The sequence below is a fragment of the Parasteatoda tepidariorum genome, chromosome 9, assembly GCF_982258835.1.
Source record: "Parasteatoda tepidariorum strain Cologne lab strain chromosome 9, Ptep-v5.0, whole genome shotgun sequence".
Taxonomy (NCBI): domain Eukaryota; kingdom Metazoa; phylum Arthropoda; class Arachnida; order Araneae; family Theridiidae; genus Parasteatoda; species Parasteatoda tepidariorum.
This window is the reverse complement of record NC_141763.1, coordinates 1,101,512-1,121,262: the sequence shown is the minus strand read 5'-3', so window position 1 is coordinate 1,121,262 and position 19,751 is coordinate 1,101,512. Positions and strand designations below refer to the sequence as shown.

At 29.9% G+C, this 19,751-nt stretch overlaps 1 protein-coding gene across 6 annotated transcripts in view; it reads right to left on the bottom strand.

Annotated features, from left to right (window-relative positions):
• Window positions 1-2,186: 2,186 nt before the first annotated feature.
• LOC147803226 (protein spire-like) overlaps window positions 2,187-19,751 on the bottom strand; it is a 33,828-nt gene continuing 16,263 nt past the window's right edge. For 5 of the 6 annotated variants that reach the window (XM_087150553.1, XM_087150555.1, XM_087150556.1 and 2 more), the window contains 6 exons: window positions 18,928-19,082; window positions 16,038-16,172; window positions 12,097-12,198; window positions 9,936-10,057; window positions 5,781-5,959; window positions 2,187-2,350 (listed from right to left, as the gene is read on the bottom strand). In XM_087150553.1, coding sequence (XP_087006679.1) covers window positions 5,932-5,959; window positions 9,936-10,057; window positions 12,097-12,198; window positions 16,038-16,172; window positions 18,928-19,082 — 542 coding nt within the window. In that variant the 3' untranslated portion in view covers window positions 2,187-2,350; window positions 5,781-5,931. Of the gene's footprint in view, window positions 2,351-2,471; window positions 2,640-5,780; window positions 5,960-9,935; window positions 10,058-12,096; window positions 12,199-16,037; window positions 16,173-18,927; window positions 19,083-19,751 lie in introns of those variants that run through there. The other variant, XM_087150557.1, reaches the window with a different exon arrangement.

The window sequence follows — 19,751 nt, the reverse complement described above, 5'->3', positions numbered from 1 at the left end:
TCGAATAGGGTAAAAATTAGCTGCCATATAAAGTTTAATTCATTTACTTATGAAATAATAAAACTTTTTTACTCTTTTAAAGTCACGACACAATGATTGCCTGCTAAATTTTACTTATATTTCTAGATTTCTGATCTAAAAAGGAGGATAACTATTTGTTTGTTTTATTCAATATATATTTATTATTTTTTAATGTAATTTTTTTTACAAAATTCATATATTAAAAACAAAAAACAATTGGCTGTTTTTTTATTTTTGAATTACTTGAGAAAACTTATTTGTAACTTAGAAATTTAATTTTTTTAATGTCTTTTACTGAATTTCTTTTATTTTGTAACCAATATTTTAAGTTTTTATTAAATTTAATCTTAATAATATGAACAAGATTACATTATAATTCCTGTTGGAAAAAAAAAAGATTAATAAGGATAAATTGAAAAGAGATATTTACCACTGAAAAAGAAGATCATGCCATTTAAAATATGAACTTTGATGGTAATACACATTATTTGTTTTCACGAGAATTGTAAGGAAATTTTGCTTAAATTTCATAATTAAATTTTAAGAAAATAACTCAAAATATTTCTTACAAAATAAAAAAATTTCAGTTAAATAAAAAAAAAATTTACATTACTAATTTTTTTATAATCATATTTTAATTAAAAAATAAAAGTAAAATGTAGCTTAATTGTTTTTTGTTTGAAAATTTTAAACTTTGTAAAATAATTAATTTAAATTAAAAAATAATAATTTAAATATTGAATAAAACATACTAAATAATTATCAGTATTTTCATATCAGGAATCAAGAAATATAAATGAATGTCTCAGTTAGAAGGCTTAATTGTTGCACCATAAATTCACGAAAGATAAAAAGTTTTACTATTTCACAAGTGAATGAATTAAAACTTAAAGCAAACATATTTTACTCCAGGAGCAGCAGTATTTGCAAATTTTTAACCTCTCCAAGGTTTTCAACCATGCTCATTAATTTAAGCGAAATATCTCTTTAATGCAGACATAAACTTCACTTGTATTAAAACACACTTAATGACTAGACTAGGGGTGCACAACCCGCATTTAATCTGAAAAAATATTTCTTTTCTTCAATGTTTATTTATTTTGATAAATCTATTGTTCATATAATAAAAACAGCAAGTTTTTTTTTTTCTAAAAGAAAAAAAAAAAGTATAAGCTTTTTTTTATTTTGAATGCATTCTTTTTATTTTGAATAATGGAACACTATTAAGTTATTAATATTACTAAGTTTATTGATGAAAAAAATGGAACGCTAATGTTTAAATAAACATTATAACATTCGTCATTAACATGTCTAAATACATGTGCGGCCCTTCGTTAGCCAACCTGCTGTGCAAGTGGCCCTTCACTCAAAAAGGTTGTGCACCCCTAGACTAGACGATCGAATATTGATTCACGTTTGAGACCTATTATTTCATTTTTTTTTCTTTAAATATTCCCCCCCCCTTTTTTTTAAAAAAGAAATGGACATATTTTTTTTAATGAACTCTACTGTTTACAAATACTATTAAAAATTATTTTATTTCATTAACTGTATTTTTTATTTTAATACTTCATATTGCTTGGTATTTAAATTACTTAAAAAAAAAACAACCACTTCAGAATATAATAGTTATTAAAAAAATATTTAAAAATTAGTGCTTATAATAATAAATAAAATTTAGATATTAAAAGGATACAACCATAATATACTTTGACGTCTGCTTTTTTGACATTTAAAATATAAAGTGTTCTTCAGAAATCTTTATATTCAATCTACAAAATCATGATATAAATGTTCATACATATCGAATTAAAATATAAACAACAGTTCCTCATTTATTATCACCAATCTATTGAACACTAATGTGCATATATATTATTGAAAAAAATAATAAAATTAATTTTTTTCCTTGACAACAAGTAACTGTTAACTGAAATACCAAGCAAGTGCACAGTCATAAGCTCAAGAAACAAAAAATCTATAAAAAGGTATCTAATATTATTGAATAATAAAAAGGAATTGTTCCTTTTATACAAACAAGACATCAATCATTCCTTGTTTCTAGGATTTCACAAGGGTTCCGTCTCCTAGCTATTACTTGGAAAGAACGGCAACATCGACAAAGGGATGGTAACTTTTAAAGAATATACAATGAAAACCAGAAATTCACAATAAACAAAATAAATATTTAATAGGAATCATCATTAAAGGAAAAGTGATAAATATTTTAATTACAAATGTTGAAACAAAACATTTCATTTCAAAATTTAAAACTCTTCTTATTTTTTGTTTTCTTAAGATTCATGGAAGATGAAGCTTGATTACAAGTCTGAAATGAAAAAGAAACTGTATTTAACGATTTATATATAATAATAAAAATACACTTAGGTAAAGTTTTTGGTAGTTAAAACTTTGGTAACTTTTAAAGAATATACAATGAAAACCAGAAATTCACAATAAACAAAATAAATATTTAATAGGAATCATCATCAAAGTAAAAGTGATAAATAAATATTTTAATTACAAATGTTGAAACAAAACATTTTATTTCAAAATTTAAAACTCTTCTAATTTTTTGTTTTCTTAAGATTCGTGGAAGATGAAGCTTGATTACGAGCCTGAAATGAAAAAGAAACTGTATTTCTCGATTTACATACAATAATAAAAATACACTTAGGAAAAGTTTTTGGTAGTTAAAAATCCTATAAATAAAATTTTTCTGAAAAAAATTACAACGGTTAGTTTAGGAGAGAAAACTATTAAAACTCCCAAAGGCTATAGGTGAGAAGAATTTTAACCAATAACTGCGTAGAAATTTGATTTTAGATATTTTTTAGACCATTTATTTATCTGATGTATCAAAACCATTATTAGTAAATTTAGTTGAAGGCAAAGACTGAGTTATCCAAAGTTAATCTGACAATGATTGTTGACTTCAAAATAGACTTGAAAATTTAAATTTTCAGTTAGTAGCCTGTGGTAGGTAGACTAATAGCTTAGCAACTAATTTTTCCTCCAACCAAATGAGTCAATAATCAATACTGATAGGTCATTTTTATTTAATTAATGATCCCGATCATTAAGACACAGTTCCCAGTAGAACACCGAAGTCAAGCATCACTGGCTGCGGTCAGTAAGCGGGAGGGTGACCACTTTGATCATCGGTCCTCGTTAAACTGTTTTACCATAAAGTGCGCGACTTCGCGCACAGGTCGTCGGGCTATCAAAATGGAAGAGCCATCCCCTCTGTAGAGGATCAAAATTGTGATGGCATGTCTTCGGATCATCCTCAGGGATGTTTCCCAGACCGTCGCCAATAGCCCATTGTGCAGCTCTAGTGCGACGTAAATAAAAGAAAGCTATGAATAAAAATATTGTAAAATGTTTTCGTTAAATGTTCACGGAATAAAAATGGTTTACTGCATTCATCTAACCTATCCTTTACTATATTTCGGGTAAACGTACGCAATGAGAATGCCTCTGTGGCTGAGCATTAATAAGATCTAAGGCCCCTGGCCAAATTATTAGACGCACTATAAGTTTCTATGTAAAATCTTAATTATTAGGTGATACTATACAGCTTTTACGCGGTTTGCACTTGTTTACGTTTAAATGAAACGATATATAATGTAAATTTGACGATAGATTATATAAATATTTATTATATCAGGTATTATATCAGTACATTATTATTAATTCGACCAAATCATTAGACGCACTGCAGTTTTTTAATAACTAGTGTTTTAATAACTGCATGTTTTGCACGAGTGTATATGCGATACTTTTATATTTAAACATACATGTAATGAGTGCTATTCTAGAGATTTTTATATACTTCCTATTTGTAATTATTTTTAAAGTATTGCATTACAATGTTAACCAATTAATACACGAACGTAAACAAGTGCAAACTGGTTTCAGTCGTGTAAGTCAGTTGATAATTTATATAGAATCTTCAGTGCGTCAAATAATTTGGCCAGGAACTGGCCAGGATACTAGGCAAAATCGGTCGAATCGTTCCTCAGAAATCGAACCTTAAATATCTGACTTTCTTAGAATTCGATTTCACAAGAACTATAAAGTACGCTTTTGTATCTGATTTCATAAATTAAAATATCGTCTGCATTAATTAATCAGCCTATTTTCGGTCACCCCCTCAAATCATTAAGATTAAGTCCTGAACGTGAAGATCCGATCATTAGATCAAAAGTTATTCGGCGTGGTCAGCTTTTTTGTTTTTCGTACTTTGACAATGTTTTTTGTTTTTTTTCCCCAGCAAGTTTGCACTTTATTTCTTTGAAGATATAAAAAAGCATTGATCACTTAAATCATAAATATTTGATTATTTCCTAGCATTTCCTAAATCACTGACCAGAAAAGCATAGATTTCAAAGCAAGATCAAGTTAAAAGAACAAATACATAAAAAGTGCTTTAAAATGAAAAAAACTATTTCATGTAAGCATGAATTAAAACTTCTTAATATCTCCTTATATTTAACCTAGCCAATTTTTTATTCAACACCATTTTGACAATCGGTGAAAATAAGTTCTCCAGTTAAGTTTATCTTCTAAAAGTAGCAGAGTAGTGAACGCATATATTTAACCTAGCCAATTTTTTATTCAACACCATTTTGACTATCATCGAAAATTAAGTTCTCCAGTTAAGTTTGTCTTCTAAAAGTAGCAGAGTAGTGAACGCATATATTTAACCTAGCCAATTTTTTATTCAACACCATTTTGACTATCGTCGAAAATTAAGTTCTCCAGTTAAGTTTGTCTTCTAAAAGTAGCAGAGTAGTGAATGCATATATTTAACCTAGCCAATTTTTTATTCAACACCATTTTGACTATCGTCGAAAATTAAGTACTCCAGTTAAGTTTGTCTTCTAAAAGTAGCAGAGTAGTGAACGCATATATTTAACCTAGCCAATTTTTTATTCAACACCATTTTGACTATCGTCGAAAATTAAGTTCTCCATTTAAGTTTGTCTTCTAAAAGTAGCAGAGTAGTGAATGCATTTCTAAAGTAGTTTGTAGTTGCTACATTTTTCAAAAAAAAGTAGTTATAGTTAACAACAATTGTAATAAAGTAGAACTACAGAGTTAGCTACTGAAGTTAACTACAAAGAAAATGTAGTTTTACCGACCACCACCCCTGGGTGCTATCTATGGGGGCAATTTGATCTAGGAGAGCGATGAATGAATACCAATACTATTTGAATTATAAATCAAAATGATGAATGAATACCAATACGATTAATTATAAATCAAAATGAGGAATAAATACCAATGCTATTTTTATTATGAATGAATACAATTACAAAGATTTTAAAAACCAAGCGATGATTTTAAATCACGTATTGGAGATATTTAAAATATGGATAAAGCAGGATGGATTATCAAGATGATTTAACTGCGTAAATTATAGATGATTATGCAAAAAATATCTTAAACTTTGGCAAGAATTCCATTTGACATATTGATGATATAAAATTTCATTTACAAAAAAAAAAAAAAAGTATTCAGAGTCAACATGTTTTGAAGCTTGAAAATATGCGCCCATTCTCAAGACTCACCAGATGTGAATGAGGCATGAATATATTCCTCACTCACAACATGGAGTCTTGAGAATGAGCACCTGTTTTTAAGCACTCAAAACACTTAGATTTTTATTACCAGCAGCATATTTTTTTAAGCAAATAAAGTTTTATACATATTGTCAGTGGATAAATACAAAATAAAATGGTAGATTTACGAACCTGTGCAATATTTTCTTCATTTGGACCTTCAGATCCTGAATCAGAAATTTCTCGTTTGACAGGAGCTTTTCTGCCCAGTTCTTCCTTATCTTCATCATATTGTATTGGAAATGAAGATTCAGATATCTCCTTCTTAATCGGCATTTGAGACTTATCTGGACTTTCTGACAGTTGATTTTCTGTAAGTCAATGGTAATTGTATAATTAGATTCAAATTCAATTATAAATGCAAGTTTTCTAAAAAAAAATAAACCTTTTGCTAACTTATAGAATGAAAGACTTTTCTGTAATAATAAAGTAAGCGAAAGACATAAATCCACTACAATATTAACCTAAGAGCCGAGATGGCTCAGGTGATGGAGCGTTCGCAGTCTCATGAGCTGAACCGGGTTTGAATCCCAGCTGGTCGATACAAATTCCGCATTCGCCTTGCACTGACCACAATACTGACGTAAAATATCCTCAATGGTAGACGGATCAGAGGTTAGAGTCCTCTTGCCATCAGGCTAACCTTGGGAGATTTTGCTCACCATGTAACCCAAATGTGGGTTAGTTCCATCAAAAATTCCTCCACGAAGGCAAATTTCTCACACTACTTGATACAGGAGTTCCCTTGTCTTCCAGATTAGGTTAAAAATTACAAGGCTACTGCGTGGAGCGTTAGTAGTCGTAAACCACAAAATCGGGTCGGCTGTTCAATGACAATTTTAAAATAAAATACTTATCTAAAATCTTAATTGCCTAATTTTTATAAAATAATTCATCATAATGTAGTCACCTTCATCATAACTAGGGCTGCAAGTTTGTCGCGGGAAAAAATTCTCGGAAAAATCGCAGGAAATTTTGAAAATTACACAAATTCTAAACATAAAAAAATTTATTATATAAATGATGCAAAAGACAGAAATTGCGCAAATAATAAAAAAAAGCTCATAAATACACAATAAAAGTATTTCTTTGAATTTCAAGCAATATTAATATTTTTATTTAAATGAACAGAATTTTGGTACAAAGTATTGTACATTGTCAGATTATTCTCATTAATGCTTCGTCTTTTATCACTTAATGCATTTTTATACTTAGAAAACGATCTTTCTGCGTCAACGCTGTTTTTAGGCACCGACAAACATCCAATTGCCAATTTTGGAGCGTTCGGCCTTTGATTTCCAAAACTCGATCAATTTTCCTTCACCAACGAGCAATTCCTTGGCCGTTGCTTTGTAAGAAGTAAATGCTGTAAAACTCAAACATTCTACATTCAAACTTCTAGTTACAAGTCCCTACTAACTACTAGTCCCTCTCATCTAAGAAACTGATCCGTATTTAAGAGATCACAAGAAGCCGTCTAGGAAAAATTAACTGAATATGTAGAAAGGCAGTAGAAATTTCGTTGCCCAGTGCAATAGCATGTATACAATTTTTCTGTCAAAGATTTGATTTATAACATTTTCCTTCCTTGGTGATTCCAATTTCTTTTGTACTCTTACTGACTTCAGGAAGGTAATTACCCTCCCTAAGTGTAGACAGACCACCTTAGTTGACAAGATTGTGATTATCTCTTATCTCTGAACTATTTTCATGTCATTTTGCTATTGATTCACTCCCCTAAATATCTAATCAATTTTACACATTCAATTTAAGGTTCAGGAAAATAAAAAATTCTGTTTTATAAAAATAATAAATAAAATAAAAAAACTCTAATTTTAAGCAATTTTCAAGCAAGTCAAGACATATTGAGAAATTAGCGGATTTTAGGAAAAAAGATGACAATTTCGCGGAAATTCGCGCCGCAACAAACCTGCAGCCCTAATGATCAATAGTGAATAATCAACTCCATAGGTCCTCATGACTTACAGGTATGCTGTACTTTTTTTTTTCTGTGAATCTTGGGAGGTTTACTTTCAAAGAAGTATTAACCATGTTCCCTATCAAGTAATACTTAGGTGTAAGGGGATGTAAATCTAATAACTGAAACTGACTGAAAACTAAAAGCTCCTATTCGGTATAATTTGTCTGACTTGAATATTTGAGCTAATAGGAAAATCATATTCATTTATCTGTAGCTACATCTAGAATTATGTACTTATATCAAGCTTTTTAATGTATTCTTTTTTATCGCAAGATATTTTTGAAAGTTTAAATATATATTCTTGTAGATTATTTAATTATTTCTTTGAAAATATTCTAAAAACAATTTATGTTGATAAACTTCGTTATTAGGGTATCCTTCCTGTAGACAGACAACTCTCATAAACGGACAATTTTTTCGGTCCCAAGAAAGTCCTCTTAACCGAGGTTTCACTGTATACGTAAATGAAAACATATAAAAGGTAATTTATATTTCTTAAGTTATACAAACTAACAATTTTTACATTACATAGATTAAGACTGTAATGAATAAATGGAAGTATAAAATAAAAAGAGAAAAATGTGAAAGAAAATCTGAACTGATATATTATTACCAATATTGTAAAGAATAACACATTATTTAAATATAAACACTATTTTGCATGAAAATGAGTTGCATTTTGTTTGATTTTAAATGGGGCAAGAACCTTGCATTTCCAATCTTATAAAATGCTACAAAAATAATTATAATTTTATGAGTATGCTATACTTCTGGGAGAAACCCTTCACGGCAAATTCTCTTTATAATTACTTGAAAGTATAGATTAAAGTGAGTTCAACTATACACCTAGAGCATTGATGGACAAACCTTTCTGATCCAAGGCAAAAATGCAAAGAAAAAAAAGTTTGGTGAGCTAAGTAAAAACTTCTAAAATAAAATAAAAAAAAATGATATACAAGTTTTAATTTAAATATTTAATGAGATGAATGAAATTAGGATTTCATTTTTAAAAGTTCCTTATATTGAAGTTCCAAGTGAGATGTTCTTATTTTAAGGAGCGAGGCTAAACGTTTGTCTGCTTCTGAAATGATTTTTTCTAAGGTTCATAGTTGAAAACACTTGTGCACATAGATAAGATGAAGCAAACATAGCACTGATTTTCTGGGCCTGAGATATTAAATTTGGGAAACTAGCTTTTGGTAATGATTTGTAAAACTCAAACTTTGGCATATTTAGAAACAACTGCTTCAGATGGCACCAATTTTCTGCTATTCTATTTAGAACTTTTGCTTTTAACATTTTACCAATTGAAGCTGACTGTGCTAGCTATTTCCATCAATTTATGTTTTGAAGAACAAAAATAGAGAAAGTAAAAAGATCGTCAGTACTTTGTTGTTAGAAAAGAAAGAACAAAAATAGCTTTAAACAAATTAGACAAGAAAATGGGTGTATATTGTTTATATTCGCCATGGATCGGCAAGTTAAAATTCTATCTGCGTGCCGGATAAAACCTTCTGGCGGGCCGCAGTTTGCCCATACCTGATTTAGAGCAAACAATGAAGTATCAAATGTTGAAAAAATGCGTGTAACTTATTGCATAGTGAAATAACACATTTAGTCACTTTAAAAATATTTACTCCAGGCTTAAATGAAATCACTTTTCTGTAAAATATCAACAGAGATGAAATAGAATTTCCCATAAAAATTTTCTCTCATGATACAGTGTGCTCTCAAGAGGACGCCACACCACGGGTGAAACTTTTCGTCGCTAATTCTCTTTCACCTTCATGATAAATTTTTTAAAAAAAAAGAAAAAGTGAGTTCAGACAAACCTAGAGTAAGCAATGAAGTTTCAGTTGCTGAAAAAAAAAATCAAAATGCAAACAAATTATTGAAAGAGAACTTTTCCATTACGTAATCCTAACTTATCATCGTATAATTTATTTTCATTTTGATACTTAAAACATTTCTTTTCATTATTTGAAACTTCATGCCTTGCTCTAGGTTTATCTGAACTCCCTTTTTCTTTAGTTTCAATTTCAAATTAGTTATGGAGGTGAAAAAGAATTTGTAATGAAAGGTTTCCCCCCATGGTATGGCGTCCTCTTAAGACAGCCAAATAAAGTCAAGAAGACACTTTGTGGGGTGAGGAGACAATGTCAACCTTCATCTATGAAAAGGTACTCCTTCGTAGAATTGAGTTAACATGTCTTATATACTAGGGAAATGGAATTGTATTTTTGTAGTGGTAGATATAGACTACAACTTATTTTGAAAGGGTCAGTAAAATAGGAATTTCGTCTTACTTTCCAAACATCTCAGAAAACTTCCAAAAACTATGACTAGCTTCCTTCTCAGGGGGTGGACTTGGGGTTGGACTCAGCATGTAAACTGGTATCCTGGCAGAATGTTCAGTTGGGATATGCATCTGAAAAATTGGAATAACATTACACATGAGAAGCTTCATTTATGCAATTCATATAACGACCCTTGTTATTCAAACAAAAATGGATATTATTATGTGAGCTCATCATGTTCCAAGTACACAAATATTTGTGCATGGCTAATAAATAGACCAGAGTTTCTCAAAAGGTGTTTTTCAAACCTTACTGTTCAGTGATAGGATCAATAAGGTACGGAGGTACTTTATTTAGGTCACTCTAAAGCTGCACAATGGGCTATTGGCGACGGTCTGAGAAACATCCTTGAGGATGATTCGAAGAAATGTCATCGCAATTTTTATTCTCTGCAGAGAGGATGGCTCATTTGCTTTGGTAGCCCGATGACCTGTGCAGGTAGTCGAGCACTTTACAGTCGAACAATTTATCAAGGACCGATACCGTACACCCTCAGTCTCTACATGGGCTGATCAAAGTGGTCATTTACTGACCATAGCCAGCAATGATTGACTTTGGTGTTCTACTGGGAACCGTGTCTTTACGATCAGCCCACTGCAGGATCATTGGTAAGATCAAGTGGTTCCGGATGTAAGTACATTTTTTTAAACAGTAATGATTTTTGAAATCGGTAATTTTTCTTATATTCAAACAACAATTTAGAAATTAATTATTATTATTTTTTTATATAAAATTATTGAAGTAAAATGCCAAGGAAGGCAAATTGCCAAAATTTGAAAAATAATTTTTAAAACAATATATCGAATAAATTATTAAAAGAATATAGAATCTAAGATAAAATATTCTATCAATATTTCTCATTGAAATTATTATTTCAAATAAAATAATTGAAATGAAAAATAAAATTTTTTGTTTATCTGACAATCATTTTCAGCGTTTATAAAAGCTCCCTTTTGAAAACCAAAACCAGCTTATTTTATAGTTTTTGATACCATAATCAAGTTTATTAATCAAAAGCTACTTTATTTTCTGCATATGTATAAACCAAAAACCAATTCAGATGCCACTTTAGACCTGTGACATTAACTGTCTTTTTAATTCCAGGACAATTATTGATAAAAACGATGATTCATTGCTCTTATTAAATATTTTCAAAATTATCAACAGTCGTCCATTTGGATAGAATATACGCAGCTTCAAGCAAACTTAAGAGTTTCCATTTTTAGCTTCATGGTCGAAAAAATAATTAAGAAACGCAGTACTAGATTGATTTGGGCAAAAAATGCAAATTTTTCTTTTCCTTATATTCTTATTTCTTCCTTCCTTTTCACAGTGTAGGGTTCTTTCTGTAACTCTTAAAAATCATGAGGTGATTTTGCTCTAGGGGTTGGTAAAAGTAGAAAACATAGGATTAGCTATGCGAATTGTTAGCTGGTGGGTCGAAAGAGGGTATATGTCCACCTCAATAAATAGAAATCTCTAAAAGTCCCCCCTCAAAATTTCAGAGAATTTCAAATAATCATCAAAATTAAAAACAAGAGAATTAAGCTTTTTACAAATATTTAGCACATTTCAAAAAATCTTTTCTACATGTGTGAATTTTTTTCTTCTGATAAAGTATTCTGAATTCTCAAAAATTAGTCTCTTGCAATGACTATGGCATGGGCTTCTTAGTATACATAAAAGTACCATACAAAAGAATAGATTATGGATGGTTAACCATGTAAAGCTAAGCACAGGTGGCGCTTGGGGTTAAAATTCGCCAATTTTCAAAAATTGAGAATTATTTATTGATTTTAGTATTTCTTATCTAGGTGGTATTTTGTAAGAATTTTTTAGATTTCTTTGCTTTGTGCGAAAGCTCTTAAACTGCCCCTTCTTTTTTATTTTCCCTGGTGTAAGAGCTTTAAAAAACATCCTTAAATAATTTTCAGTTCAACAACAAAGAGCTTCATAAAATTCTACTTTAATAGTGAAATGTATCGTTGACTTTCAATTCAACAACAAAGAGCTTCATAAAAACCTACCAAAATAATTCCTAAAAAGTGGAAAGAGTTTCCTTGTGAGAAAAAAAACTGTTAAAGGTAAGGATAAAAAAATAAAAGCTTACTTTACTGCTGCATTTATCACATACTGTCTTTTCACACATTTTACACTTTATTTTCCATGGACCAAAGAAGGAAAACCTAACTTGTTTGCAAGTGAAACAGACCTAGAACAAACAGTTAAAATGTTATCTTTTAAATAGTCACAAAATTCTACATTGACAGTAAAGATCGGACAAAAAAAAAATCAATTAAAGATAAACAGGAAGAGATAGTATAGTTTGTCTAAAGTGAGAAATCCCCATGCCATTCGTCTGGCCCTGTGGCGGTGACCATGGTAACGAAGTATAACTACTTCACGTAGGGGTCGCTGTTTAGGACAGGTTTTAGCTCGGGTGGGCAAAAGAAAGGGAATATTTTTCTTCGTGTTAGCCTTAGAGTGAAGAGAAGCTACCCTCCCTAAAATGCACTATTATTGTTTCCATAGCCGCAGACGGCCTCAGACTTTTTGGAGGTGAGAGTTCTTACAATAGACAAACTATACAGCTTGCAGCCTTCGGCACAAGAAACCTGGAATTTATTTTCTCCAAGTTTCAAAATCAGTAACTAACTTTGTTGCTAGAAAACATGCTAACGGGAAATATTATAAAATAATATTTTTGCAGTATGTCAGACCATAATAAATTACATACATTAAAAGCTCGATAAAATGAGTACCCGAGTAGCACAGGAATATTGTTAGACACTATTATTATAATATTGATCAGCATCGTGAATGCAAAGAAAACCAAAGGCATTTGCGCACATTACGTCATCGAGTGATAACACAATTTCATAACAAGTTACCAATTTATTCCTGTTAGTTAATTAATTTCATAGGAAGCTAGTTTAGCAATAATATACAAGAAAAAATGTTTAGAAGACTAAAATAATTCATTTTTGCTGAAAAAATCAAAGAGTCAAAATTTGCATTGTATAAAAAATTTTTGTAAACAACAATGAATATCATATATGTAATGTTTTTTCGATTTGCATCCTTTTACCTTTCGTTTGAGAGTTAAATTTATTCATGAACAAAGCATTTTAAATGGATGAAAATGTTGCTTACTTCGCATTAGGATAGCTATAGCAGAAAGTGATGTGTATTTACAGTAAAAGGTATTAATTATTGTCCTGTATTGAAAAAACTATAAAATTATCACCTATTCATTCAATTATTTGAATTTTTAATGTTCTATATATTTGATGATCTGAAAATCTGCGTTGTAGGCCTAATTTGTAATATCTTGTCCAGAGTTTTAAGAAGCTTTTAATGTTATTTTATTTCAAATTTAATATTTTTTTTTAAACTTTAAACGCAGACTTTTTATGTTTCATTATATCTTAACAAATTGTTTAACTGGATCATCCACCATACAGCACCAGATTTTCATCTGTTTCCAGAACTTGAGGAATTTCTAGGTGAAAAGCACTTTGGGAAATGATGACATGTTGAAAGAAACTGTTACTAAGTGGTTTAATGGCCAGGCAGCAGAGTTCTTAGTTGAAATTGTAAAATGAATAAATGTTCCTATTTTAGTTAGTGATACAATTAACGTTTATATATAAAGTTTCTTTTACAAGATGATTCTTACTTATGTAGCGTTTCTACCACTGCAAAAATACCATTCCAATTCTATATAAGACATGTTAACTCGATTACATGGTGGTGTACCTTTTCATAGATGAAGGTCAACATTGTCGATAAATACATCCCCACATTGGTGACCTTCGGACGTGATGTGAACATGCCTACCTTGACAGAAACTCCCACTTTGATATGAACACGTCTATCTTGACATTAACGTCCACTTCGATCTGAACACAAACGCCTACTTCATTGGATGGTCCACATTGAACAGTTGACTTGCTACTTGTGATAGCGACATTGTCCATCTCTTTGCGCTATTGCTGCTCAGTCCTGATCGACAATGTATACACTCGACTGCTAAAGGGAACACAGGAGCGACCACGACCGTGAACTTAATACAGCTCTAAAAAAGTACGATGATCTTAATACAGCTCTCCCAGCTTCTCACAAAACAGCATTGAATCGACTAGCAGTATTCATGTATCGAATTCTATCGCAAATATAATTATGGTAGGGGAGTGCTGTAGCGTTTAAACCCCTACAAAAATATAATTCCAATTCACTAGTATATAATACATGTTAACTCGATTCTATGTTAGGGTTTCATAGATGAAGGTTGACATTGTCGATAACAACTCACTCCCCGCACTTAATTAGATGATATTTCAAAATGTATCTATTAAGCTAAAATCTTTCGTAGTACAATGTTTTATAGGTATACAAGATTTAACAAACTTAATTTTACTTTAAACAGATCATAAATCGCAAAGCGTTTTAATTTTTTAAAATACAATTCACTTTAGAACGCGAACATTAAGTTATTCAGAAATATTTTTGGAATTATTCCTTTCCTGAAAGTACTTTTCTCTTTAAATTTGGTTGCAGTTTTTTTTTTAGGAGAAATTTTAGTGAGAAATAAAAAAAAAAAGATAAGTTTATTAAAATTACAGTTATTAAAAGAATGACAAATTAAAATTATAAAAAGGCTGTTTGTACATTGGAAAAGAGAAAAAACTGTAAGCAAAGCCATTTCGTTGCTACCTTTTTTTGATTATATTAGCCACCATAAAATTTTATATATCTTCCTCAATAAATCAAATACCCTCCTCGTCATTGAAAAGCCTATTCTTTCAATCACTTGTCATGGAGCTCATATTTAGCGATACAAACCAGCCAGTTTCAGCAGAAATTTAGAGACAAGACATCAATTAGCTCCTCTTCAAAAAAAAAAAAAAAAAACTTGCACAATTTTTATACAAAAAAGAAAAATTTGAAAAGTATAACAGTGAATGGGTAATTACAGTTTGGTCAGTAATATGGGTGAATGTAACACAAAGTTAAAAAAAAATTATCAATTGTATCACTAATAAGTTTATGTTTAGATTAATGAAGTATTTATGATGATCATGAACAGTTTAAATCAAATTTATCAAAGAATAAAAATGATTGTTTATCTATAATTTGGTCAAAATAGGAATTTCATTCAGCAAAATGTGAATTTTGTTCCTCCAAAAATATAAGTTTGCGAAGCCCCTGATGTCTAAACATTTTTTACTCTTTTTATAGTTATTTTAACATTAAATATGTTTATTTGCTTATAATAACGCACAATTTAATCTTTCCATAATTTAATCTACATTTATAGACTGTCGTTATAACGGACTGCATAGGCATCTGTTAACGTTGTTCTTAGACTGCTGGAAGTTGCTGCTTTAAAATGGTGGTCAGTTTGAAAACAGTTGATAACAAAATTTCTCCTGAAATAAAAAACAAGACTCCGTTTGGCAAATAGGACTGCCTAGGGGTCGAGAAAATTTGTTCTTAATTTACAAAACTCTTGTCTGACCAGTCTTGGCATATACTTCTGAAGCTTGGACAATGACAAAACTGGAGGAAAATTGTATCACAATGTTTGAGAGAAAGATTTTGAGGAGTATACCTGGTGGTGTAACTGAAAACAATAACTGGAGAAGGAGATTTAACTTTGCCAGATATTATTAAACATTAACAGTTCGATATTATTAAATACATAAAAATAAACAGAATGAATTGTATGGCCCATGTGATTCAAATGAGTGACGAGAATTCAATAAAAAAGATATTGCTTTTTAGACCCAATGGTAAAATTTCTTACAATTCATGAAAAGAATTGGACATCCAAGATAAATTGGAAATCGTTATGGAGAAATGTTTAGAGGAAGGCATTGGCTCACATTGGGCTGTCTGGCCAGCTATGATGACGATGAGTTTGAAAACATCCTTTTACAATTTATTTTTTCAGTTATCAATTTAATATGTTGACGAATTTTATAATAATTTTTTTTAAACTAAAGAAGAATAAATAAGCAGGTTTCAAAAGCAAAGAGCAGTGATTACCTTTCCCTTGCATATGCCGTCGTAGAGTGTAGGATCTACAATTAGACTTTCAAGCTCAGCTTTCGTCAAAACGTTGCGGATGTGGACGACTTCTTCTAAAGTCAAGGCAAGATATTCAAGGCTCTGCCACTGAGACTGAAAAAGAATGTTAATGACTTGAAAAATACAATTAAAGCCTCATGAAATGACTTCAAAAAGAAAAATAGTGTTTTTAAAAATGTTGGAAAAATTGTTTTATATTACCACCACTTTTTGTGAAAAATCACAAAGCATAATTTGCATTTATCAATGTAGTAAAAAATGAGATAAAAATTTAAAAAAAAAATTTTAAAAAATAAAATTTAACTAATTATTTGATAAAGGAAGAATCTTATCTTCTTTAAGTTTGCAAAAATACCAGAATTGAATTGTGTTGTCAAATATTTTTTTTTAAATTAGAAGATTGCCTAATGTCCTAAAGTAAATTCCTCCTTCTTTACTGCCTAATGTCCTAAAGTAAATTCTTCCTTCTTTACTGCCTAATGTCCTAAAGTAAATTTTTCATTCTTTACATCTTGTAAAAACTCTGTTCAACATCAACAGTTGCAGGAACCACATAACTTGGGGGATCTCTGATCCCTCACATTTTATAGAGGGAGGAACACAGCCTTTTCTAATATCGCAATTTTTCAATAAATATTTTTTTAATACGTAATCTCTGTATACAAAAGGAAAAAACTTTCTGTTGCAATTCCAAAAAAAAAAAAAAAATAATACTAATAATAATACAGCAGGAAACCGATTATCCAGAACGATCGGGACCATCGCTATTCCAGATAACTGATTTTTCTGGTTTTCTGAATCGCTACAAAAAGCCGTTTTTTTATTGTTAAACCCAACTAAAAAAAAATATTTGGAAATAATCATAAAAAGAAGAAAAATGATGAAATAATACACTAATAATTATTTCCAAAATGACGGTAAGGTAAAAATCTTTCAAAAAAGAAAGAAAAATCCTAAAATTTTAAGAGGAAAAAAAAAACGGCAGGAAAATTTATCGAATTTTGTTTCGGTTTTTTGGTTTTCCGACTTCCGGATAACGGGTTCTGTACTGTAATAATAAATTACCTTATTTCAAGAGATCTTTAATATTTCCTTGGTGGGAACTGCTACCAAAATCACCCCCTCCCACAAAGGCAATCTATGGTGACCAACGGAAAAAATCTTACTTTTAAATGGTTTTTTTTAATTTTTAATTTTTTATTTATTTTTAATGGCAGAAATTGACAAACTCTTAACAAGAAGAATATATGCAAATGAAATAGATAAGAGAAAAAAAGTCAATGACTCATTAGCAGTTGCCTAGCACTATAATATCTTTTCACTTCGGAGGCTCCGTGTACAGCCGAACATCCCATCAAGTGCTTCCTTTCCATTAATTCGAATTTCCTACAGAGTGAGCAAATCGGACTCGGTATAAATACCAATGCGGTGGAGTTGGTGCGCAAGACAGTCATGACCCACTGCAAGTCTAAATTCTGCCACAGCCTTTTCACGGGATCTGTCTGAAATGCCCCAGTCTAAAATGTTCCCCCAACTTTTCAGGGATATATGGGATGAAAGGGACACTTTCCAATTTTTCCACATTAAATTTTTGATGTAGATTTTCGTGGAATGAAAAGAAAAATTGGAATTTAGTTGTTGGATTATTTTTGTGCCTTTTTTTGCCAACATATATCAGCTTGTTCATTGCCGTAGATATCGCAATGTCCTGGGATCCATTGTAGAGTAACCTGACAACCATCGATCTTCAATTTCTCCAAGAGACTATCTTGTATATTCTTGGATATGGGCATTTCCTTAGATGCAATGGCCTGTGTGGCAGCTTTGGAGTCAAGAGAGAATAACAGTCTTTTTGTAGAGGTGTCTTGGAATTAGCTGTATCAGAGCCACATTGATAGCTGTTACCTCTCCCTCAAAGGAGAGGTAGCAGCGTTACTTTTAAATGTCATAGTAAAAAAAAAAATGAAAAAAAAAAAAAATAGCAGAGAGGAAAAAAAAGCTAGAAAAAAGAGAAAAAATCTAATGTGCTATCATATTGTGCTTGTTTTAAAACGGATTAATTATTTAATATGTTGGCTTAAGCAAAATATATATAGCATAATTAAAATTAAAAAAACAAAGAAAATTAAGAAAAGCAATAGTTAGACAAACAAATAGATCAATTTTTTTTCCTTCCTCTTTTTGGATTTTTATTATTATTATTCCCCCCTTTTTTTCCCATTGTTCTGTAATTTTTTCTATGTTTTCTCTACATTTTGAACTCTATATATATATAAATACACAGGGGTCTGTTCAGGCCAAATTTACTACCGTTTAGCGGCACCTTCACAAATTCAACTTTAGAGAAAACGGTAGTTTCACAAAATACTTTTTCTTAAAATTTTATTTTTGTATCCCTTAAGAAACGATAAATCCATATTTTTGCGTTGATTTTTTTTTAATATAAATTTTAATTTCCACAAATTATGTCTAAATTTTCACAAAATAGTTACCTCTCAGAAAAACCTAGACAGACCCCTGATATATATATATATAAATAGCACAATAAGACAAAAAGAAGAATAAAAAAATAAAACTAATAAGTTTTATATACTGCACATACATGTAACTACTAAAATAAGTTAAAAAATATAGAGAAAACATGGAAAATATTAAAGATTATTGAAAAGAGAAAAAGAAATATTCCTAAAATAAAATATTTTTAAAAAATTTAAAAAAATATATATTAAAAGGCTGGAAAACAAAAAAAGTGAAAAGATATAATCTCATCATCAGCTCGCACAATTATATCCACAAAAAGGGTATATATATATATATATATATATATATATATTGAAAAATCACTTACAGATTTCCAATACTCGAATCTTGCCCGACTAGAACATTCATAGAATGGTGTGGAATATTTCATAGTTCCTTCACACTGTGCGGTCTGGTCACCAGACTTAGGAGGAGATTCACACACGCTGATGCTGTGTCTCCTTTCTCTACTCCCCACACTTTCTGCAAAATAAATTTAAAAAAACATTTTCTTTAAAGTTAAATAAACATTGCCAAATCTTTTCAACATTCTGAACCCAATATATATATACTATATATATATATATATATATATATATATATATATATATATATATATATATATATATATATATATATATATATATATATATATATTGGATTAGTTTGTTGAAAATCTGGCTCTGAAGAAGCTGTTGATTATTTTAATTACAGGCTACATTTTAGATTTTCAAATCCAAGACTTTCTGTGACTAATTCCAAGAATTTTCATGACTTAACGAAAATACTATTTTCTCTGACAAAAACACAACAATAAATTTAAAAAAAGCATTATATTAACATTAATTGAAATGATAGATATAACCAAAACTGTTATATTCTGCATCTTCATATTTATAGATTTTTAACTTAAAAAACAGAGTAAAGAAAGAGTTGAAGCAATAAAATAAAGGAAAAAAATACAATGGGAAAAAAATACAAAAGCAAATAACTAAATACAGTCAGATATATGCAGTTATTTAAATCTGTTTTATTTCTTATTAAAGGTAAGTGTAATATAAGAAGCCTATACTAGAATTTTAATTTGATAAAATAAAAATAATAATAAATAGATAAAAAATTCTAATATCATGGAAGTTTAAAAGATAATTC